We start from the raw sequence: 25,093 nt of genomic DNA, 5'->3' as shown, positions 1-25,093 counted from the left end.
AACGATCATATTTAAAGAGTAAGGCTCAAACATGAGCCGAATACAGTTTGAGGTCAAACACTTATAATAACTGAACACTAAGAGCTTAGACCGAGTACTGAGAATTTAGATAGAATATTGATATCCTAAATCGAATACTTAGTGTAAGACCGAACGGTCTTTCACTATCCACAGAACAGGACTAAACGGTCCAAACTGGGTAAAGATGAAGAAGTGGCAGAACACTATCAAAGACTGATCACTAGAAGAGAGACCGAATACTACAAAGAAACCGAATACTAAAGTAGGTCGAATCCTAGTAGAAAGTCGAGCATTAGTACAGGATCGAGCACTACTAAGGGATAGAGTGCTAGTACAAACTGAGCACTACTGTAAGAGATCGAACGAGACCGAACGGTACAACAGTATGACTAAACAGTACAGTAGAACGAATACTAAAACATAACCGAACAGTCATTAACAGGTAAGGCTCCATAGAGGTCGAACGTAGTTAAGACCGAACACCAGTACTAGACCGAGTACAGCGCAAGACCGTTCAATCATTAACTAAGCTCCACAGAAGCAGAACTTAGTTAAGACCGAACACAAGAGAAAGGTTGTACGGTCGACGAAGGACCCTCGTCGAACTGCATAATTCTGCAGAATGACTGCAGAATTATGATCAACACCGATCTTTACCAATTTCCTTCATTCTTCCCAACTTCTAATCCTCCAAACTTGTATCATAAATATCTATATACTTAACTAAGAGCATCTAAACCTTCCTAGCATCATTTAGAGAGTTTCATCGCAGTTTTGAGAGTCAATCCTATAGAATCATGTCAAGGATCGAAAATCAGATTTCCTAGTTTTGGTACAATTTTGAGTGACTTAAGGGTTCAAACAAGTCTTACACAACTTACCCAGATTCTCCATACAGACCAAACTCACACCTGACATAATTTCCCCATTTTCGCTGCTACAGTTCCTCACAATTCACTCAGTCATGAACTAGAATTCTGCAGAAATACAACCAACATGCACACAGTCTTTTAACAATCCACACCATCCAAGCCGAACACACAGTCGTTCAATTTTACATACATGCAGAGTCATCAAACAAATTTTCATACTTCATAAATCAATTAATTAAGTTAACTAGTTTCCCTTACCTTTTCAGTAGACCGAACAACTCATAATTGCATAATTTTGCTCACTACACCAGAAAATCCTAGAAATACCTATAGTTCACCGATTGACGAGAAGAGATCAACCAAAAGACCAAAAATGAGATCAGAAATGGAAAGAGGAAACTGATGAACACACGCAACCAGAAAAGCGGCTTGCATGTGCCAGAAAGTTTCATAATTTCACAAGAATGGAAGAGGATGAAACTTACCAACTCTAGACTCCAATTTGATTGGTGAAAGAGGAAGCCTTTGACACCAGGATGGCTTAGGCACTGCCTGATTGTGGGGAAAGATGAATTGAGATTGAAGGATTCTAGAGAGAAGGAGGAGAAAAGAAGAAAGAAGAAGTTTTGGAGAGATATGGCTGTATCAGAAAAATGGGACGAACATTTGAAACTTCCCTTTATATAGTATTATTATTTTAATATAAATCCACTCGATCCCATTAATTTCATAAACTTGTCACTCCAATATTTTCTTTAAAACTCTCGGTTCTTACAATATATGGCAACCAAACATAAATATAATAAATAGAAGATATTGTTAAAAAATATCAACAACATCTATCAATATCAAACAATAGCAAAAGTTTGTGTTTCCCTAATTAATATAAAATGCAATATATCTAACACTCCCCCTCAAGCTTACGCATATAAATCATATGTACCAATCTTGTTACAATTATAATCAATTCTTAATCCCCTTAAATACTCAATGAAAATATCTTCTAACTGATCATTTGAGTTAACAAATTCAATCTTGATGTTTCTAGATACAATTTTTTCTCAAATGAAATGATAGTTTATTTCAATGTGTTTGGTCATTTCATGAGAGACAAAATTATAACTGATATGAAGAGTTGCCTGATTGTCACATATAAGTGTCATTTGAGTGACATCTCCAAATTGTAACTCTCTAAACAATTGCTTAGGCCAAAGAGTTCACAACGTTAAATATAGTAAAACTAGGTATAAGATTAATCTCCCTTGTGCCTAAAGTACACATGGGGTAATACATTTAAAATGAAGAATGATACAAGTATGTATATCAACCAAACATAAATATGGTAAATAGAAGATATTGTTCAAAAAATATTAACGATATCTATGTTGGAAATAGAATGGCTTAATTTCAACACCAAGAGGGGGGTGAATTGGTGAAATTCAAAAATCTTTTTCGTAAAGTATAAAACTTTCAAAAGTTTCTTGAATCTCAAGGAAAAAGATAAATCAAGTGCAACGGAAAATAGTTCACCATGCAGAATATAAAGTCGACTTGAAAAGTAAAGAGTTCAGGGATAAAAGATTAAAACGCAGTTTTTATACTAGTTAGGCCAAAGTGCCTACATCCAGTGTTCTTCCTGTATCCGGAAGCAAATGCACTACAAGGTTTATACAATAAGGTTTCAATATAGACCTCTACGTCAAAATATAAAACACGTCTCTAACCCTCTAACCAAAATATAGGCAAACAACACACAAAGAACAGTAGCAAGATATCCCCTCTTCTGCAGTCTTTATCAACTTTGAACAATCCTCGAAGTCCCCAGAACGCAACACGTCCTCTTCCTGTAATCACAACAGGGCAGCCACAATCTACACAAGATTGAGAGAAGTATTTGATCACGTATGAAACAACTTCTATGTAGAATGATCAAGCAGTCTTATGCGCACACTAATACTTTCTCATCAAGCAACTCTTCAAAGAATGATCACCACGGTCTTCTTGATGAGTTCTTGGAGCCTTTCACTTTCTAGCAGAGATCAAGATCTAAAATAGTACAATGAAAATGTTAGAATTACCAAAAGTCTTTGTAGAATACAGAATCACGTCTATATATAGTTTTCTGTTAAACAGATGCTCCCATAATTGACTATGCTACTAAAATAGTCGACTATAGTCAGACAGTTATGACAGTTATAACATTTAGTAGCTTTTAGACTAACTAAATTGATTGCACATTTAATTCAGTTGACTGACAATTAATGCTTGGTTAAAGAAAAAAAATATAGTCGTTATAGTTCACAAGCATCAACAGAAATTCAAAACATAACTAATTAAGTCAAGTAGCTTGCGCATACAGTCGACTATGTTACTTCACTACAGTTTTGAAAATCTTTCTTTGCAAAAATACTCACAACATTGTTTTTGAAAATTTGTGCAAAGTCACGAGTTTTAATCAACTTGCTTCATAATGAAGTCGACTTAAAACTTGCAGTTTTGCCACACAATATAAGTTCAACCAAAGTGCATGTGGTTTTCTTTTCTAAAACATATGTTATGCAATCACAGATGATATCTCAAGTAAGCTACTCTTTTTTCATGTGACACCTGGGCACTGATGATGGCGGGGAGTGATCGCCGGTGCAAGAGGCATGGACAAGGAGCGGCTCCTGGCAGGCTTCTAGTGGAAGGGGCACGTGGACGAATCGAACATACACCGGAATGAGAGGGATCTAGAGACTGTATAGGTATGGGACTATACAGTTGAAAAATAGCTTAAAGGAATTGATTTGGCTACTCATATCAACAAATGCATTTGCTTTTCGGTAGCCTAACACATAAGAACTCCATGGTTAAGCGTGCTTAGCCTGGAGTAATTTAGGGATGGGTGACCTTCTGGGAAGTTTTCCCGGAAAATGTGCGAGTGAGGACAAAGCACATTGTTGAATATTCACTCTGAAGCTTGTCTCTCATGCTTATAGCATCTAATCAGAAATGCTTAAAGAAGAGAAGAAAAGACCAGAAAGTCAATAGAAATCAAGTGTTTTTCTTCGAGCTTACATAGTGTGGTGCTTTTATCCGAAAAGAGTAAAAGAGAGCAATTACAAGAATATAAGAGTTTATTAGAGTGTATTGTTTTGATTAAATATTCTCCCAATGAGAGTCATTACCCTTCTTGTAATCAAACACTTGTTATATACTAGGAGTGGGTAAACTCGGACTAGTCGTGTTGACTAGGGGAACTAGAAGTGTTTTATAATACTCAAACTAGTCAAGGTTGTTGACTAAGGGAACTGTTAAGACAATATCGTCTATAAGACTGAACTGTCTAAACACTCTCATGTGTTTTGAAGTTTAAGAAAGAACATTAAACAGAATAAGCATATGACAAGTGTTATAGAATAATAACATAGGTAAAACATAACTGATTTATGAAAATGCTAAGAAACCAAAATATCTTAGGCAAAGCCTTAATGAAACTCCTAGGTATGAACAAGACGTAACACTAAACGATTCCCAAATAAATGCGTCAATGAGAGTTTTGCTTAATCCAAACGTTACAAATCGCTAGATGATAATCAAACAAACTCTCAATATATCTTGGTAGATAAAAGTGTCAAAATATGTTTTTGGAAAGAATGCTGAAAAGTCTTAATTAATAATCCAAAAAATTATTATAGAAGACACCTTACTAAATTCACTTGTTGAATAAAACGAAGAAAAATCTAAAGCATTTACATAGGCTAAACAATACCATGTGTCAAACGATCTATTTCATCCAAAGGTGAAGTTCTCATCAACTGCTTGGTATCTTAGTACAAAGCTTAAATGATTAAATCCTACATGAATGGTAGAATACGCAAAAAGCAATTTGTTGTTCTGAACATACATTAAATGTCATTAAATGTTCAACGTTTGAAAACAACAAAGTGATAAAAGAAAGGGCATATATGTTGCATGCATATCTACTCTACTTTGTGTATATTTCTTATTATACGCTTCTACCTACTTCATCCTATGTAAATTAGAAGTGAACGTTAGGAACAAAGAAGACATTCATGATATGTTTTCTACATCAGAAGTCATGCTAGGAAAATTGTATAACCTACTTTTGTCAAAGTACTAAAAAAGTAAGTCTACTTTGACAAGTTGACTTTTACCAATAGTTGTTTCATACAACAAGAATAAGAATACTCAAGGATCAAGGCAAAAGCTTTATCTAATGGAAATCTTTTTTAGAAGCATTTAAATAGAAGGTGATTCAAAAAGAGAATCAAGAGAGTAGCAATATAGAAAGACAGAGCTCAAGCGAAGAGAGGTTAAGAGAAAAAGCTACAAAACACACACACTCAAAAGAGAATATCTGAGAGAGAAAAGCTCAACAAAAGAAACACTCTCAAGCTTTATTTATATATAAGCTTACTATTGTAAGAAGAGTTGAGAGAGAAAACACTTAGTGAGTCTATTATGTCGATTTGTATTGAACATATATCCTCTCTGCGAGAGTTACCGTCTAAGGACTTGTGATCAATCTTTTGATTGTAAATTCTGAAGAGAATTAAAAAACTTTACGTTTAACTTTGGGGAGTTAAACAATAGCTAAATAGGTGTGTCTAGTGGAAACCAGAAGTGGGTGAAACTCTGACGTTGAATATAGTGAAGTTAAATAGTAGTTAGATAGGTATGTCCAGTGGAAACTAGGAGTGGGTGAAACTTTGACGTTTAATATGGTGAAGCTAAATAGTAGATATACAGGTGTGTCTAGTGGAAACCAGTAGTGGGAAAAACTCAACTAGACAAGTGTATCTGGAGGATACCAGGAATGTCTAGGGATACCAGGATTAGTGAAGAAGAACTCGTTGAATGTGACATCTGCAGAAATAAAATAGTGATTAAAAGAAAAAAGGAAACACTTATATCCTTTTTGTGATCAAGTAAATCCTAAAAAAACACAATTGTGTGATCTAGGAGATAACTTATCAAGATCAAGACTAAAATTATAGACCTAAAAACTTTAATAACTAAGGGATGTAGAGGTGCATGAGGAAATAAAAAAGAATGAGGAATTTTGTTTATTTAAAATCGAATTTGGCATGTAGTTAATAAGATAACATGTAATAAGAATAGCATCACCCCAAAAATATTGTGGTACCAAACCATGAATTAAAAGTGTGCAAGTTGTTTCAACAAGTTGTTTACTCTTATGCTCAGCCACTCCATTTTGTTGAGGTGTATAAGCACATGAAGTTTGATGAAGAATGCCATGAGAAGCCGTAAAATATTTAAAAGAATGAGAAAGGTATTCACAACAATTATTGCTTCATAAAGTTCTAATAGAAATCTCAAACTAAGTTTTAATTTCATTATAAAGATGAAACTTGCAAAATAACTCGGGATAATTTTTCATTAAAAACATCCAAGTTCATCTAAAATAATCATCAATAAAAATAACAAAATACTAAACACCTAAGTCTGACATGACATGACTAGGTCCTCAAATGTTAGAGTGAACTAATGCAAAAAGTGACGCAACATGTTCTGGTACACCAAAAGGAAAAGAACTATGATTATGTTTCCCTAATTGACATGACTCACACAACAAATTAGATAAATTGTACAAACTCGGAACAAACTGTTGCAATTTGGCAAGACTATAATAACCTAATTGAGCATGAAGAAAAGATAGAGACTCCATAATTGTGCCAACATTTGTTGAAGGGCAGAGATGATAAAGGCCATGAGACTCACATCCGATGAAAATTATGTATCCCAAACTCTGGTCCTGTAAACTAACAAAATTTTTGGTAAAAGAAATAACACAATCAAGAGAACGAGTTAGACGACTAATGGATAATAAGTAAAAGGGGGACCCAGGAACATAAAGAACGTGTTCAATGGTTAAAGATGGAAAAAGGTTAACAGTACTAACACCATGAGATAAGACCTTAGACCCATTAGCCATTGTAATCGTAGGTAAATTATCTAAAGAGGATAAAAAAGAAAACAAAGATTTGTTACCAATAATGTGATTTGTGGCAACTGAGTGAAGAACCCAAGGTCTAAGTGAAGAAGGTTGAGTTAGGCCAACAAAACATATACATGTGCATGCAAGAGAAGTAGTGGAACTAGAGTTCTCACAATCCTGACACCATTTGAGAAATTCATTGAAAAGAGAAAATTAGTTAGCGTTATCAGAAGAAGCAACGAAAGAAGCCATGCAAAGAGAAATACCCTAACAAAACTAAGGTTCTCCAATCAAAGCAATAAACACATATCCTAAAATAGGAGAAAGAGGTGACTTCAGCGCAGTTGATCGCAGCCTAGATGATATGATCCTATCTACAAATGAGTATACTCATTTATGAATGTGATTCCTCTTGTAGCATAAGCAAAGAAAATCAGAGAAGAACACAAAAATAAGACATAAATGGAGATTCCACAGTCTAGAAGATTGATGAGTAAATGAAGTTTTTCCACAAAAATCTCAATCTTTGATAAGAACAATTGTTTTATCACAAGAACCATTAAGAAGTAGATTTTAAGCCTAACTCAATCTCACAAACTGGCTTGTAAAGTGAGGTCTGCACCCACTTATATACTATGAAATCACCTTATCTCTAGTTAATGTGGGACTTTCAACACACTCCCCTTATGTTGAGGTATATACATCTCGAGCGTGAGACTAGATATTAATAGATGGTCCGATAACAGTCTGATAACAGCCCAATAACAGGAGGAATTAGGATAGACTTTAAGTATGTCTCTGATACTATGTTAAATATAGTAAAACTAGGTATAAAATTAATCTTCCTTACACATAGGTTAATATGTTTAAAATGAAGAATGATAGAAGTATATATGGTAACGAAACATAAATATGATAAATAGACGATATTGCTAAAAACAATATCAACCATATCTACCAATATCAAACAATAGCAAAAGTTTATGTTTTCGTAATTAACATAAAACACAATATATCTAACTATTATTAAATCATCAAAATCAGAAAAATTTCAATTAGATGATAAATCACGTTATTATAAATCTAATAAGTTATCAATGAACCAAAATTAATTAAAAAATTTAGTAGTTATTTTAATAATTAAGTTAAAAAATATTAATTTAATTATGATTTTATTTAATATTTACAGTAACTAATTCAATAACCATTTACTCTTCATTATTTTTTATTTATATTCATTTTTATTTTTGAATTTTAAAATATTTATGTAAAAATATATTTTATTATTATTTTTTACTCAAAGTGGTTGTCATGTTAATCTTTAATGTCTTTCAAATTGACTATTAAATGGGTTTTTTTTACTCCATATTGAAAAAAATTTCATTTTATTTAAGTTTATATCTTAACACAAATATTTTACCATTCTAATATCTTGTTTAGGTCCATTTCATTCTTTAGTAAGAACATTTAGAACTTAATGTGAAATTTTTATACATATGAATGGAGTTGTAACCCTAAATCTTTCATATGATTTTTTACAAGAATGTATCCCACATACACATGTAGACACACCTTTATAATGGTTGAACTTCTAAAATTTTCTATGTGAGATATCCTTCCAACTCATTTCCACGAAGATACAATTATGTGATAAAACCTTTGTTTCAATTTTCTGAGTATGTGTCCCATAATCATGTGAATGCAACCACAACTCTATAGTTGAATCTTTGATGCAATTTTTAATATGAACGCATCTCCTTTATCCATGTGGACACAATCCCAATCTTGTGATCAAACTACTAGTGCAATTTTATATGAGCATATCTCTCACCCTTAATGCAATTTTTTATCTGAATGCACATCCCACACCCTATTATTAAATTTCTGGTATAATTTTCTAAATGAGTCTTTGCAACAAAAATCACTTTATGCTACAACATAAAAATGTGGCCAAAAGCATAAGAACTGTAACCTAAAATTTAGGCTATTGGTTTTCCGACCGTAGACTAGGTTTGTGTGGCCGTAGGTAACGAAACCACAACTTTTATATAACCAAATTTTCAAAACTATGGATTAAAGTCCTATGACCATAATTTTGAACATGCTTTAGACCACATTAATATAAGTATTACCTTTGAGTTTAAACAACATTTATCATTTTGTGATTTTATGGAGTTTTTTCTTAAAAAATATTTTTGCAAGGATTGCTCATACAAAAGTTCTGAAAAAATTGTAAATATCTTCAAATCACAATATTGCACAATAAATAGAAATAATCCACACATCACTCTCCATAATTGTAATTTCCATTATAGATGTCTCAAATATGTCATTCACATTACTTGGCATACATTATTGTTTTATTTAGTAAAATGATCGAATTTATCTTGAAAGGAAAATTAAAGATATCTATTACAGCTTAATATAAGTTAGATATTTTTTTATATATGAAACTTGTTATTGGATAACTTGTTATTCAATACACTTCTCCCAACGAACCACATCCCGAGTCTTTCATTACCACTCATTATTACAATATTTGACAGCAACTTAATATCCAGGTGCTTTGAGAAGTCTGCTGCGCCATCTATGTACATCCCGAGTCTTTCATTACCACTCAGTATTTGACTACAATGTTTATAAACTAAATGAATTCCTATTTCTGTATTTCATAAGAAAAAAAAAAAATATATATATATATATATATATATATATATAAAAACTTTGGGTTAAAATTAAGACATTGCAACTCTGTTAAAATGCAGATCCACTTCCTTTTCCCTTCCCTAGCATGACATCTTTTGCTTCATTTATTTTGGAAGCAAGGTAATGACTTCCACCAGCATCAGGATGGTTTGCAACCATTACTCTTCTGTGTGCTTCTTTCACCTTATCTGCAGTTGCACTTTCCCTGATGAATCATGGAACAGTATAAGTTTAGAAAAACATAATGAAAAAAACAAGATCAAAATTCTGATCTTGGAGATGAAAAACATAAAGATTAGTAATGAACTGATTGGATGAGAGCAGCAGGAGGTTTACTTTTGCCGACAGAGAAGCAGAAGCAGGGTATCAACATAAGAGTAATTGAATATGACACAAATTAGCATATACAGAAAGAATAACTTGAATGATCTTGCTGAATTTTCTTCCAAGAATAGAAGACCTTTTATGAGTGGTCAAAGGATGGATAATACTATATAGTTGGAAGATGCATATGTTTTCAGGATTTACATCCGAACTCTCTGGTAACTATTCTATGGTTTCTGCAAACATAATTTTGTTTCCCTGTATCAATCATATGGACGGCTGCTCATGAGACACTTAAATAGGCTTAATAAAGGAATTCCCATAATTCCTTGGTTTAACACTAAATGCATAGGGGATTCATCACCAAGGAATTCATCAAACTCCAGCTTATGGTTGATTAAAAACTAAAGCTAACGTTTTTTGTTCAATCACCAGAATTCAAAATAACGACTTTCAGCATGCTATTGTTACCAGTAGTTTTTCCTTTTTTTTTACAACCATGGTTAGGTTACTAGTAAATTGTTGGTTTTCTTCGTCAATATTTTAAAACCAATAAACATGTTGCACCAATATATATACACACACACACACACACAATATAATGATGACAACAATCAAAACTACCCATTTTGTAAGATATGAAGATCTAGAAAGTTCATTATTGTTTTACCATCAAGAATAATCAAGCATCAGACGTACCCCTTCCTGTCAGTTTAAGGTTAGCATAGAGGTTAAGAAAGTTGGTGAATAACATTGATGATAGTAAAAAATGGATTATTTAGTGAAGAGAAATTGGGCCTATAAAAGGTGGGATTTGTGTTTGTGAAAATTGTCTTCGAATTATAGACAAAAACGATGACCGAAAAAATAATTCACAAAATTGATCTTCTGCTAAAATTATTAATATCATCTATATAAAGTACTTGCCATGAATATACACATAAAAGTGGAAAATCAAATTACTACGACCATGATATTATCACGTTACAGAAAAATTGAAACATGCTTAGACCTCTTAAATGACAGTTATTTTGTGACAAACTTGTCTCAACTTCAATAAAATTCCCTTAACAGCACTCTCCAGAATCACACATGAAACACTCAAAATCACCAAAACAACTCCCTACCTACCTGAACCAAATGTGCATGTAAGATTACTCTAACTTGGTGTAAGAGTATTTGGTCAATCCGCTAACCTTAAGCGTTAAAGAAGTAATTACGTTCAAAGACACAACTAAGCAACTAACATAACTACAGATCATAATACATGAACATAAACAACATATACTTAATCATTTAACTTCAAGAGTCACTCTCCATAAATAACAAAGGTAATTTGAAGCCTGATGAGCAATCAAATATCAAGCTTACCGGATGCCTAATATTAGAGATGCTTCTCTCCTAGTCATTGTAGGTTGGAAACCACCATCGTAGAACCTACGCACTCTGGGTTTTGGGGGTCGAGCCTTGAATGCTTGCCATGCTTGGACGCCATACCTTCCTGCAAGTGCTGCAGCAGCTACGGCAAGACCAGCAAGAAATGGTGTAGCCTAATATACAAAGCAGTTTGTTAAAAGTTTGATGCTAAAGAAAACTAAATGAGAAAATGAAATAGTAGTTTATATTCTTTATCCTAATTGTGACTTTTAGTTCAACAAGAATACCTGAAGACCGTAATAGATAAATGGGGCAAAATCAGGTAAATGTACCCGTGTGCGGTTTTTGGTAAAATACCAGAATGGGCAAAATTACTTTATTACAATTTTTGGTATAAGTCATGGTATGAGGAAGCGACTTCATTACAGTCAAAGTAGAAGTCTTGGGTTATGGTGACTACGTCCGCAGAAAAATATAAGACAAGATTAATCATATAATAAGCCATCACCATATTTTATTTTATTTTTCTTATTTTTATTTCCTAAAATTCCTTATGGAAAAGCTTGTCCAAGTACACTCAAGAAAAAGTGAGTTATCCCGTGATTTGGCTCAAAAATAATTATGGGCTATGCCTATGGGTAAATGGAATTATTTACTCTATGGAAGTTGTTAGCCTTGGCTAATTGGGTATTTATATGGTGATGGTAGATTATATGATTAAATCATAGTCTTTCTGTAGCACAGAAGTGCTAGCACGTATGCACGTGGGATTGTCTATGCCAAGTACATTTGGAAGAATGATAGATAATTGTGACTTTGACAACCTTCTCCATCAACATTTCTTAAAAAAAGAAAAGAAAATAAGGGAATTGAAATCATCATAAGTTAAAATTCACTAATGCATAAACTAATCTGTACATTTAACCTGTGTAGTAAACTAATTTTAACTTTTAGTCAGAAAACAATTGCATTTTTCTTTCACATTTTTCTCTCCTAAGAGTTCTTATGGGAAACTCGTCCAAACAAACCCTAAACCGAACACAGTTGTTCCAAATACATAGACATAAGCAACAGAGTAACCGTGTAAAGAACCCTATCATCTAATTACAGATAGACGTGTATGGTAAATTTGTTGAAAAGAACTCTTCTCACCAACAATACCTAGAAATTAAATTTTCCCCCTCTATATAACAATATTTCATAAGTCCATATAAAATTTTCATTGTTGCATTCAGGCACCTCATGGAGGTGGGGAACAGACGATACAGTGAGCAGTGATAAGAGAGCAAAGGAGTGTGGGGAAAAAATACATTACAATACGCAAATTTGCTACTTAGGCAACAACATCATTAGATCATTTCAATGACAGTCCGTTCTACCCATACTCTTCTTAAATGCATTTTCAAACAATTACAAAATTCCGACCTAAAACAGATAATCATGAGGCCAATTTGAATATAAAAGGGAAAACAGGAGTTGCAAAGTTTCTAATTAGTTTCAAAACTACATGGGTCAAATTACTGAGGAGTGTTGCAAGAAAAGAAAAAATTGAAGAAAACAATGCTGAACAAGAGAGAGGATCTGCTCACCATTCCCGGGGAAGTTGAAGGACTGAAGAGAAATGTTGGCGCTTTTCATTCACAGGTTCTGAATGCCTCTAACTCTCTGCTGAGGGAAGAAGAAAGGCTGAACACACGAACTCGGGAATTAGCTTTAGGGTTCGCCTAGATTAGATCTTCTATATTTTTTTGAACTAAGGAGGAAAATTATTTTAGTATATATATTTTTTTTAATTTTGTTCTAAACTAATTTTGTTTTAAATTTTTTAATTTGATTTTTTATTATTGTTTAAATAATTAATCCACAGTAGAAATCATGTCTATTTTTGTGTTTTTTATTTTTTATAATTTTTTATTCTTTATGTTTTTATTTTTAATTTTAAAAAGTGTTGGTTAATATCTTCTATTTAATTTAATTTTTATATTTGTTATTTTTATTTAATTTAGTTTTAATTTTATTTGAAATAGAGTAACTTTATTGAATCAAATTTAATTTTTATTTAAATACTATATTATTATTTTTATTAAAATAAATTTTTATTAAATATTTTAAATTTAAAATTAGAATTAGTTTAAAATTAGAATAAAAATTTTAATAGTTTAAAATCTTAAGAGCTTAAAAATCTTTTTCACCTTTCAACGTCTTAATTTTTCATTTTTTAACCTCTTAAAATTTTAAAAAAAAATTCTCACTTTTTTATCTCTTAAAATTTTAAAGCAATATAAGTAATTCTTCTTAAAATTTTCATTCTAATTTTAAATCAACTTTAATCTTAAATAAAAATATTTAATAAAAATGTGAATTTTGATAAAATATATAACATTTATATAAAAAATTAAAATTAATCTTAATTTTGATATGAACAAAACCGATCTATTTAAAAAAAGTTAGACTAAATTAAGAAAAATAATGAATATAAAAATCAAATTGAATATAAAATATTGACCTTCACACATGTCATTGTCTCTACCACATGTACAATATTACACGTGAATATTTTTTTATTAAAAAAATTAAAAATTAAAAAACAAAACCATGAATTAACACGTGATAGATTTATTCATAATTATTTAAAAGATATTAGTAAAAAGAACTAAATTAATAAAAATTAGAACCAAATTGAAAAATATTATTAAAACTAAATTGAATAAAATTTGGATCATGAAATACATTTTGGACACATAACAAACAATAATTTTGATGAGTCAAATAGTTTTAAAAAAATATGATTGATTATTTTTCTCATTTAAATATTTTTATTTATTATTTATTTATTCACATGAAATTATTCAACTCTTGAATTGAAGTTCTTAATTGTGTATATCTTTATTTTGGATGGGAGATTTTATAATTTATACGAGAATCAAAGTAAAAAATATTAATATCGATAATCTTTTTTTAATTGATATTGATTTATGTTATTTTTTGGTCAAAGTGTTCTAAGATATTGTGCGTGAAAAAATATTTCAATTTATGTTAAATAAGTTTATTTTTAAGTTATGAGATGATAAATTAGGCTAGATCAAAATAAGATAGCACTAGATTGAGCTCATATAAGATATAGACAAGTTAGACCACATTAGATCCAAACCAAGTTGATTTGTGTTAATTGGACCTAAGTCAATTTGAGTTTACTTGGGCCCATGTCAAGCTAAGTTAGCCTGACCCCAGGTTGAACTAAGTTGGCTTAGGCCAAGCTCAAGTGAGTTAGCTCGAGCCTCAATTGAGTTGAGTTAGTCCAAACCTAAGTCGATACAAATCGATTCAGACCAGGTTGGTTTAAGCTCAAGTTGAGCGAGTTAGGACATCTCACATTCAGTTGAGTTAAGGAGAGTTTATGTTCATTTGAGTTGGAGTCAACCCATGTTCAACCAAGTTTGGCCAAGCCCGAATAACTCTTAGTTCAACCAAGAAGTCTCATCTAACTCAAGTAAGACCAAGTTAATTCAAGCCGAGTTGAGTCTGATCGAGTGCAAGTTGAGTACAATCGAACCCAAGTTGAACCAAGTATGCCCAAGAGAGTCAAGTCGAGCCAATTCAATTTGTGCTTGAGTAATGATAAGTCTTTCTAAGCCTAAGTCAAGCTAATTTGGAGTAGGCCTATATTCATTCAAGTCGGGGTTGACCCGTTGGGTTTGACTATGTCAAGTTAGGTCTTAGTTTGGTCAAGATTAGTCAAACTTAGCATAATCGACCTAAGCTCAGGTCAAGTCAAGTCAACTTGAGTCCTAGTCAAGGTAAGTCAAGACGAGTCAAGGTGAGATCATATTCAATGGAGTTGAAAAAGGTCCATATTAAGTCAAGTTTGCTCGAGTCAAGCTCGCGCCGAATCAAGTCGAATTGGGCTTAGGTGGCATTGTGACAAATCGAGTCATGGACATGTTAAATTAAATTTTCTTAATATTTTTTTTAATTTTATCCTTTAATTTAATTATTTGTTATCATTTTGGTATTTCTTAATATTTAATTATGTAAATTTTAATTGTTTAATTTAGTTTTATTAAGTTTATCATATTATTTGTAAATATTTAACTTGTTTTATTTGTCTTTTATTATAATTTAATTATAAATGTAAATTTACTGTTTTAGTTTTTTATTTTTTAAAATTTTTTGTATAAAATAATTTATGAACTTTTTTAATTTATTAAATAAATAAATTTATTTAAAATTCATATGAAAAATTTATTAAAAATTAAAATTCATAAGAAAAAAATGTATCGGATTTTCGTATCCGATACATGATTTCTGAGGTTTTTTTTTTTAATTTTTAATTATATTATTTATAAATGTTTATTAGATGATTTTAAATATTAAATTAGATAATTTTTAAATTTTTAAATTAGTTTTATTAAGTTTATTAGATTACTTATCAATATTTAATTTATTATATCAATTTTTTATTATAATATAATTATGAATGTTAAATTTATTATATTAGTTTTTTTGTTTTTTTTAAATTTTTTGGTTAAATATGTCTTTTGATCCTCATATTTGTGTTTCATTCTCAACTTAGTCCTCATATTTTTTTTTGTCCCAATTGAATCTAAATATTTGTTTATTTAAGGCAATAAAGCCCTCTCCGTTAACTTTCCATTGACGCCGTTTAATTATGATGATGTGGATGCGGATATTAGTAGCTTATTTATAATGATTCAATTACATGGAATTTTGTATTTAAAAAATTAGTTTATGACATTGATATTTGCATTTAAGGATTTTTTTTACTAAAATTAGTTTTTGACTGATCTTTCATCAGGTTTCTCTCTTCAAGTTTCCTTCTCCCAAGCTCCTTAACTTTTCAATTATTGATCCTGACAAATCTTTCCATTGCTTCATGAGTCTATGGATAATGCTTGTTTAGTTTAGGATTCTGTTTTAATTGATTAATTGTTTTTTTTTGTCTGTTTCTTGGTGTTGTTATCATCGTCACCACATAGCACCGGCGGAGGGTTTTTCTTGGAAAATTAGGATTTTACCTGCAATAGGAGGTCGCGGAGGAGGGAGCTACCGACAGAATCGGTTGAGGAGGAAGGGGAAGGGAGGGATTGGGCTTAGTTTAGTCGTTGCTGCTACTGTTATTGTTGAGGAGAGTGAAGAGCGGTGCGTTGTTGTAGTGCGAGCAAGGTGTTCGACAGTGCTTCCCATTGAAATATCTCTTTGTCGAACTTCGATTTGAGCTTGAGTAGGGTTTGTTTCTTACGCTCTCTCCAAAGGTTTTCTGTCGCCGATTCGTCGGCCTCTGGCGACGGTGGAGTGTCGATGCGGAGGCGATTGCGCTTGAAGATGAAATCGTCGTCGTTGCAGAGCTTCCATTGGTGGTCGTCTTCCATTTTGAAAAATGGGAGAGATCGCTTTTCTTCTTAGCAAAATAACAGCTTCTAGGTACTACTAGAAAGCTACTAGTTTCTGATAACAGAGCCATTGGGGGGAAGAAATAGTTTCTGATAACATAGCCATTGATTGGGGGGAAGAAATAGTTTCTGATAACAAAGTCATTGGGTGAAGAAATGGATGAAGAACACTCTCTGATTTTCAAATACCTAATTCCCTTTTTAATTTTGTCATGTCATCCTTTACTTTAAATAAAATTTCCACATAATTGAATCAGTATAAATGAGCTATTAATGTCTACACATCATCACAATTAGACGAGTGGAAAGTTAACGGAAAGAGCTTTATTAACAAATATTTGAATTCAATTGGGACAAAAAAAAATATGAGGACCAGTTGAGAATTGGATATAAATATGAAGACCAAAAGACATATTTAACCAAATTTTTTTATAAAATAATTTGTATGAATTTTTTTAATTTATTAAGAAATAAATTTATTTAAAATTCATGTGAAAAATTTATTAAAAATTTAAGACTCATGAAAAACATGGGATTTTCATATTCGATATATGGTTTTTGATTTTTTTTTAATTTTTAATTATATTATTTGTAAATATTTACTAAATTATACTAAATATTTACAAATAAAATTATTTAATTCAAAATAAATTTAATTAATTTAAAATAATTTTTATTTTCTTACTCTTCTAGTCAAAGAAAACTAAGGAGAAAAAAAAAAGCAAAAAGAAAAGAGAGAGAGAAACTAAGATCTGAAAAAGTGGAGAAGATTTCACTTTAGTAGTGACCATGTGTATGTTAGAATCCCAAAGCAAAATAATTGTGTTTGGACAAAACCAAAAAGGGGTGAATTGATTTCTTTAATAAAAGTGTGCTTTAAAAATTTTCTTTTTTTATAAACTGGCTTTACAATTAAAAATCGATTCCTTTTAAATAATAACAAAAAAAATAAAGAGTATAAGGAAAGATAGACTTGCAGAAGTAATTTTATATATGTCCTGATGAAAAGACCCTACATCAAGTTAGAAAGATTAATCAATCACTAAATTAAACTACAACTTACAATCACAAAGAAGAAAGTTTAGCTTTAGAAAACACCTCTCTTAACAACACAAGAGATGAACAAAACCTTCCTTGAATCACACAAGGAATGAAATATTTAAGTTACACAAAGGATGAACAATTTTTCCTAACAACAACAACACTCAATCACTCAAAAAATTAGGTTTGCTTTTTCAAAATAGAATTCACATTGATTTTCTAAAGATGATTATTATTGATTTCTTGTCTAAGATTTCAAATTAATCAATATAATTTCTCAATTAATTTGTTGGCATTCTCACCTTTAACCAAAGTAACTTTGTAATAAAAAATAACGTTTTAGATTAATCATAACAAATTTAACTAAGTAACTTGTCAATTAAATATTATTATCAATAATCATGTCTATTATTTTATCTCTTATATCAAGTAAAAAGTTAATTAACTAAAGTAGACATTTTTTTAGAAGCAAGGACCAAGGGGAATACTAGAACAATTAAACTAAAAAGTTGTGTTTCTAATGTGACTTGCCATATGGAAATATCATGTTTTGCATGCTTTTTAAAAGCGGGGACCAAATAAACACACTACTTTAAAAGTGAGAACTACCCGAACAATTAAACTAGAGAGTTATGTTTCTAATGTGACTTGTCATGTAAAAAGGTCATATTTTGCATGCTTAGGGATGCATATGGAGAGCTTAAGCCTACCTTGTAAAGGAAACTAGCGCACTCTTAGGCTAAAGAAACCCTAATTACACGCTTCACATCACAAGGTCAACTTTCTAGGTCCAAACTAGATTATTAAGTCAAAGCACAAACAAGCCCCAAATGTAAGTCCCAGATGTTGGGTTATGAAAATAAGAGCTTGGTCTCAGTCAACTTATATGAAATCCACTCTTTTCTTGTGCACTTGATCATGATTGAAGCAGTTTCCATGTAATAGAGTGGATCAAACTCATTTTAATCATTCTAGTTTGAGAGTTGAAAAATAACTTGTAATGCATGTTTGTTTCATTAAATCTTTTATGGATTTGTAGTGAAATTCCTTCGTTATATTAATTAAAATTATAAAAAAAATTAACTCCTTCACTCTTTAAGGAAAATTTGTATGTCCCAACGATCTATACCTATTATATAAATTTAAAGAAACAAATTTAGCAATTATCACTTCCTAGGTGCATCTTTGATTATTTTTTTTTTTCTTTGGGAAATTATTATTTATAAATTTCAAGAATTAAACTGAAATTTCTAACAATTTTGGGGACCCACGTGAAAAAAGAGATTATATAAGAGGAAAATAAATATGTTCTCACATTTACCAATGTTGATTCCACATCTCCAAAAAGAAAGGAGCCAAAATAAATTTACTCTTTCTGTAATAAGTACACACCTTAAAAGAAATGAGAGAAGGAAAATTTCAAGATTACGACCTACTAATAACTAATATAGTCACAATCAAAACCAGAAAATTGATTTACAATAAAACAATACAAATAGCATTCTACCCCAACAAGGGTTTCAGCAAGTTAAACCAAAAACATACCTTGTCAAAAGCTAATGTCACTCCTAAAACCAATCCACCTAAATAGAGTTGTCTGTTAAGAAGAAATGTAAAATATGTTTGACCATATGAACAAAACTGATAAGCAAATATTGAATCTTACTCCTGAAAGCACCAACTCGAGGGGAACTGAAGAAGAGGACCAAAGCAACCATCCAAATCATCATTCATTGTTCTAAGAGACTTGCTGCCAAGATCAATTGCCGCATGAAACAGTCTCTATAATATAAACACAACTGTTCAAAGGCTTAAGATGACTTTTAATCAGTTATGTTTATAAGACTTATTTGAATAAATTTCTCTATAAATACTTGTTTGGAAAGGAAAAAAATGAATCAAACTCCTCGGGTACGTTAAAATCAACTTATGTAACTATACTTGTATGAAAGTTAGATGAGACAAGCTACATAAAAGTTGATTTTAACCAACAACAAAAGTTTAATTGATTTTATCTCCTTTTGTAAGTGATTATGAAGAAATTTATCCAAACAGAAGTATAAATATTGTTCTCCTACAAGAATTACTTTAGTGGCAATGATATCCAAAGCACTACCTTACCCTTCCATTGCTAACTGCTGCAAGAGGTTTAGGGTTTAGGAGGATCAGAATGCCTTCTTGGAGCAGCTGAAGGAGAGAAAGAAAGACGTTTCCTTACAGCAGCACCTCCTTTCTCAGGTGAAGGCCTTTGGATTTTGAACCTGGCCTTGGCTGAGCTTGTAGGTGCCATATAACTTGGAATGGCAGGGGAGCTTGCAAGACTGTCATCATCTCTCACTGAGGATCCTGCAATGCTGTGTCGGCGATATCTCTCTGATTGAATGCTGAACATGCTTCTTGAGTCCTCATCTCCACCCCAGAACACACTACCCTTTGAGCTTGATGGCCTTGCCTTGCCACTAGCAGATAGTGCCTTTGAAGGTGAAATGTGAGGGGATGGTCTTCTTGCCTTTTGGCCAAAAGGGGAAGCTCTTTTGTCATGGTTATGGTCTTGGAGAGAATAACCTTTCACAATTTCTCCTACTGTCATGGCCCTGCTTGCTGCACTCTTCACAGATGCATGATCATTGTGATCCGCAGTGCTGTGGCCATCCCATGGCCGAGTAGCCATCCACCTCTCTAACCAACTCCACCCCCATTGGGGATTGTTTGGGTCCATATATGTGGGATTTAATGACTTTGAAGTGCCCTTCCATGTTTTCTGTTTGACAAAGTCTTTAGTTATAATCTATCTACATCATAATACAAAAAAAAACTGTACTTTTGCTGATAAATATCTGTAAAACAATGAACAGGATCCAAGGGAAAAATAGATTTATGCTGGCCTAAAGAGTGCATGAAAACTGATGTAACTATTATTAGAAGCCATCAAATAAATGGCTTTGAATCCTATATGAGCAGTCTGCATTAAACAATGATCATCCCTGACAAGTTATGATGCCAGAGTATGTAATGTGCAATAGCATTCTTTGTGTGAATTGGTTTAACTAATTCGATTTCTTTAATAGGTTTGCACATGTTACCTTCAGAATGCATTAAGTAATTCACTGTACTAAGGTAATATTCATTTCCCATAACATATCTGTACAATCACTAGAGAAAAAAGGTTGTTCCATAACGTTTTTAATCATGCTGATTCATAGTGCAGTTTAAAGAAACTGATAAATTTTACCTAGTTAAACTCTATTTCTGTTCTACAATTTTTCATGAACAGATGTTATTTATGAGCTATTTTGTGAGTAATTAAGGAACCAGTCTACTGGCTAACGTGGGAATGTGAAAAGGGAATTGTTTTTTCATTGTCTGAATTTTGGGTTTGTTACTCTTTCTGTTCCGCAAAAATCCAAAATAAAAATGAGAACAAAACCACAAATAAGGTAGTCTGGCCACCTGATGTGAGAATGAATAGGCCAAAGCCCTCTCTCTTCTTAAAGCTGCTTCTTGTTTGTGCAACAATTTGGCTTCAATTTGCTCCTTTGACTGTAAACTGTCATCCCATTCTTCTCCAACCTGCTGTAAAGGCATTTGTACTTCAATACACATTCAAAAGCATAGCTCAGTTAAGAAAATCACAGTCAGGAATCTCAAGTAATAAAACTGAGGCCTTCAAGAGAGCACATTAATCACACTGGTTCATAATAGAAGAGGAAAACATGCACATTATGCTTACAGCAGCACGCAGGTTCTCAAGTTCTTTTTCATGTTTCTGCTGCAATTGGCGCTGAAGAGCTTGGTTCTCTTCAGACATTCTAATTCTCCTTTCACGAATCTGAGACTGTAATCTTGCTAGAGTTTGCATACTTCGTAGGGTGCTAGAAGCTTGTCTTTTAACAGATTGCCCTTGCACTACGGTTTTCAGCCTCACCAAACCTCTCAGGGCACGCAATGCTCTTCTTGCCTATAATTTGCAAAACAAGAACAACTCGTTATATATGCAACATAAATCAACTACATTTTAGGCACAAATTCTATTCACATTGAAGAAGCTGTTTCTCCAAAAGCTATACACCTATTGCATCTTCACAGCCTATATATAAATCCAAAAATTCTGTTCATAACCATGAAAACAAATGAAGTTGTGTACATAAGGAAAATGAATACAAATTTGAAATTTCTGCAAGTCATTTGAGCTGTCATGCAAAATCCTGCAAACCCAATTACAATTAGAACTTCTGGTATAATAACCAGGTAACTATATTATTTGGCACAAATGTAATTTATTGGAACTTATTTTCCCTATTTTCTGTAATTACTATTGAATGCATAATTACAACATTTCCGTATTTGTTGGCAATTGAGATTTTCAAATTGCCACTTAATATTTCTGCAGTTTTTCATTTTGCTTGTTAAGTTTGGTTTTGTGAAGAAAAAGCTAGTTGTAGTTGTGGGCTTATGATGTCTACATCTAGCTTAGCCATAATTTGTTGTTTGTTGTTCCCACTTTCTATCTTCTTTTATGCTTTGTTCTGTTTTTAACACTAGTATTAGGTACAACCCTTGTAATGTACACAAGTGTAATATAATACAATATCTGTTAAAACTTCTCAGTAAAACAAATACTTTAAGAAAAGAAAATAAGGTAAAATGAATAAAGTTTCTTTCATATGTTAAAATCAAGTTATACCCTTCAACAATTTTATCAAATTTCTATCATTTAACTTGTTCAAAAAGTTATTTTAACTTGAACATTGGTTAATTTTAACATAAACTTGATTCAATTTACCCTCTTATTTTCTTCTTCTCCCAAGGTGCTTACTGAAAAGTTTACACGAATAGAACTTCTTTGTATCCTTCCATTTCTACAGATTCCATTCTCCCTTTTGCCATGAAAAGAAAAGACATCCGTTTTCCAAATTTGTAAAGTCCAAGTAAATAGAAAGAGAAGTAAGTAAATACCATATATCCACGAAATACAGTCTGAATCTTGACAGCTGCAATCTCTTCCATGGTCTTTCCAGTGTAATGTGGCATACTTGTGAGACGAACAACCTCTGCAGCAGCCTGAGCAGCAGCAACAGCAGCCTCTGCTGCAACAGCAGTGGCAAAAGCCAAAGAAGCAGCATGCTTGCTTTGTTCTTTCTCTGCCTCAATTAATTTAACATCTGCTGCAATTTCCCCCTCCTTGTTACTGCTTGACTTGTGACTTTTCTGTTTTTTCTTTCAATGCACAAAAAATTAAAAGGGTAGTTTGAGATCGACACTGCTCATGAAAATCAACATTGTAAAAGAAATCAATCAAATTCATTTTTAGTTTTCTAGCAACACAAACTTCTAAATATACAGTCTACTACTGTTGACTGAAACTTACCAAAAATCAGAAAATAAGGTCTCTCGCTTCTTTTTTAATAACTTCTACTTATGATTTCATAATTTCCAATTATAGAAATTCTCTACTATTCTTAGAAATTTAACGATTTCGGTACTTCTCTTGTGAAACTCTCTCCATTTCCCACTTTTTCTATGCTCAAACTCATTCAAACCTTAAAAACAAATAGTACCAAAATATTTAAATTTCTATGAACAGTTGAATTGCATAGAGAGGACCTAAGAAATGTGTCAAAAAATGGTGTTGCTTTGTAATACTCGTTCTTTTTCCTTGTCCAATGAACATAATAATTAAAGTAAACCTTATCTTTTTTGGAATCTGGGCTGAAAACTTTCTTCACTGCTGAAAACCAACTTCCTTTTTTCCCCATTTGCAATTCCTGTTACTTTGACGGAAAAGGAAAGGCAAATTAGATCTCAATATCAACCCAAACTTCATTCGTATAAGGGAAGAAAAAGATGACCAAACTTCTATTAAAAGTAATTAAAGTCAACACTATTGAAAACCACATGTTCCAATTAATGCACTCTGAACTCTTAAGAAAACCGTTGAAGAAAACATAACTCATGCAGAGACTTGGGAAAGGAAACGTTAATAGAGAGTAAAAAATAGAACGCTGTAAACAGATCTATGACAAACGTGTTTGACTAAAAATAATCAGTTATTACTTAGAAGAACATGAAACTGAAAATGAATAGCAAAAACGCCATCCAACAGAGAAAAATAGAAGATTTCAGCAAGACTTTAATTGTTAATGTGATGAGAGCAAATGGTTCTAAATCTCCACCATAGAAAAAGCTTTGTTCTAATAAAAAACAACAAAAAAAAGGAAACTTTGTTTTGCTGTGGGAAAATGAAGAAACACCCAGATGGGATAATTTGAAAAAAGCATTAAACCCATTTCAAGATTTCCAATTTTGAAAGGGAAAAACTCCAAAGAAGGCAAATTTAGTATGCAATGGACAGGTGGAGAATGAAAAACCCATATATAGTATGAACCAATACAAGTAAAAGAGAGCAAAAGAAGAAAGTAAGAAGCCCAGTAGAAAGGTACTAGTTTTGAAGGCCAAAAAACTTGAAAAGAAAAAAGGAGCAAAAATGGACAAATGCAAAAGGAAAGAGGAGGCAGATGAAGTGAAAAACATTTAAGACCTTTGCATGAGAATCCCAGATTCCTGAAAATAAAACTCAAGAGTACTTGTTGTGGCAGAATAATAGAAGAAGTTGACGAGGCCCACAAGAGAAGAAGAAAGAGGGACCAGATCTTGGGTTGAAGGAAACTTCAACTACCGGGAATGGAACATAACAGTATCCACATGCTCACTGGGTCCCAATTCTGTTGCGTTTGCTGATTTTAACTTCAAACAGCAGACAAACTAAACGAAACAAAAACAAGTTACACATATTAAGCACCAAGAAATCAAACAAAGAAGAATAAATTAACTTTTGGCTGCTGTGAACTAAATGATCTATGTAATTCACGAAATTAATAAAAAGTTCTAAAAGTGCATGAATATTAATTACTATATGTATATATTGTTTTCAAATTAGATATTTAAGTAAGAAAACTGGTCAAATATACAACAAGCTTAATGATAGAGTAAAACAGAGGTTTTAAGGTTAAGGATATATAACACAAATATTGTAAAATAACACACAGGTTGATGATATGTAATTCGAAAGAGTTAGAAGATGAGAAAGATTTTTGCTTTAGGTTTTTATACTCATTCAAAGACAATTGAGTTTCATTAAGTTCAAGCTAGAAGATACAAGTTAAGTATTCATTATGTCTTACTCTAACATAAAAGTTGAGTATTATTTGGAATAATAGTCACTCTTTATTAAAGACAAAATATCATTTAAAACAACAATCACTCTTACCTACATATTACAAAAACTAGTGATCAAAAGATCAGAAGAAGGATAACTAAAGAAAATTTTACGTTCTTAGATCAATACAAGGTTAACATCACTCTTTGAGATAGCCAAA

The 25,093-nt window shown here is 31.9% G+C and overlaps 2 protein-coding genes across 10 annotated transcripts; both read right to left on the bottom strand.

Moving 5' to 3' along the window:
• Positions 1-9,343: 9,343 nt before the first annotated feature.
• Positions 9,344-12,999, bottom strand: LOC106766735 (mitochondrial import inner membrane translocase subunit TIM14-1). Its single transcript, XM_014651471.2, has 3 exons — positions 12,855-12,999; positions 11,260-11,438; positions 9,344-9,769 (listed from the first exon to the last, which is right to left on the bottom strand). Exons 1-3 carry the CDS (start codon positions 12,855-12,857, stop codon positions 9,613-9,615), a joined length of 339 nt encoding a protein of 112 aa, XP_014506957.1. The 5' UTR covers positions 12,858-12,999; the 3' UTR covers positions 9,344-9,612.
• Positions 13,000-19,165: 6,166 nt separating this feature from the next.
• LOC106759895 (protein IQ-DOMAIN 1) lies at positions 19,166-24,469 on the bottom strand. Of its 9 annotated transcripts, XR_002669340.1 has the most exons (8): positions 24,256-24,468; positions 23,405-23,482; positions 22,674-22,934; positions 21,448-21,675; positions 21,168-21,290; positions 19,839-20,478; positions 19,384-19,467; positions 19,166-19,300 (listed from the first exon to the last, which is right to left on the bottom strand). XR_002669340.1 is itself a non-coding variant. In XM_014643554.2 (7 exons), exons 2-6 carry the CDS (start codon positions 23,471-23,473, stop codon positions 19,867-19,869), a joined length of 1,293 nt encoding a protein of 430 aa, XP_014499040.1. In that variant the 5' UTR covers positions 23,474-23,482; positions 24,256-24,468; the 3' UTR covers positions 19,166-19,499; positions 19,834-19,866. The 9 variants fall into 9 exon arrangements, 7 of the variants coding, with proteins under 7 accessions (XP_014499040.1, XP_022641121.1, XP_014498988.1 ...); XR_001375645.2 differs by having other exon boundaries at positions 19,384-20,478; positions 24,256-24,467; XM_014643554.2 differs by having other exon boundaries at positions 19,166-19,499; positions 19,834-20,478.
• Between the last annotated feature and the right edge of the window lie 624 nt (positions 24,470-25,093).

This window comes from Vigna radiata, chromosome 1 (genome assembly GCF_000741045.1).
Source record: "Vigna radiata var. radiata cultivar VC1973A chromosome 1, Vradiata_ver6, whole genome shotgun sequence".
Taxonomy (NCBI): domain Eukaryota; kingdom Viridiplantae; phylum Streptophyta; class Magnoliopsida; order Fabales; family Fabaceae; genus Vigna; species Vigna radiata.
The sequence above is the reverse complement of the archived record's forward strand: the minus strand, read 5'-3'. Positions and strand labels throughout refer to the sequence as shown.

What these genes read in the sequence shown, in the direction of transcription:
- LOC106766735 (XM_014651471.2), bottom strand. An exon ending in TCTCTAATATTAGGCATCCG is followed by an intron (nt 9,770 to 11,259) that starts GTAAGCTTGATA and finishes ATGATTCATCAG; the next exon opens with GGAAAGTGCAACTGCAGATA.
- LOC106759895 (XM_014643391.2), bottom strand. Translation starts at nt 23,473, where the DNA reads ATGGGGAAAAAAGGAAGTTGGTTTTCAGCAGTGAAGAAAGTTTTCAGC. An exon ending in TTGAGAACCTGCGTGCTGCT is followed by an intron (nt 21,291 to 21,447) that starts GTAAGCATAATG and finishes ATGCCTTTACAG; the next exon opens with CAGGTTGGAGAAGAATGGGA. An exon ending in CCTATTCATTCTCACATCAG is followed by an intron (nt 20,479 to 21,167) that starts GTGGCCAGACTA and finishes TTTGTCAAACAG; the next exon opens with AAAACATGGAAGGGCACTTC.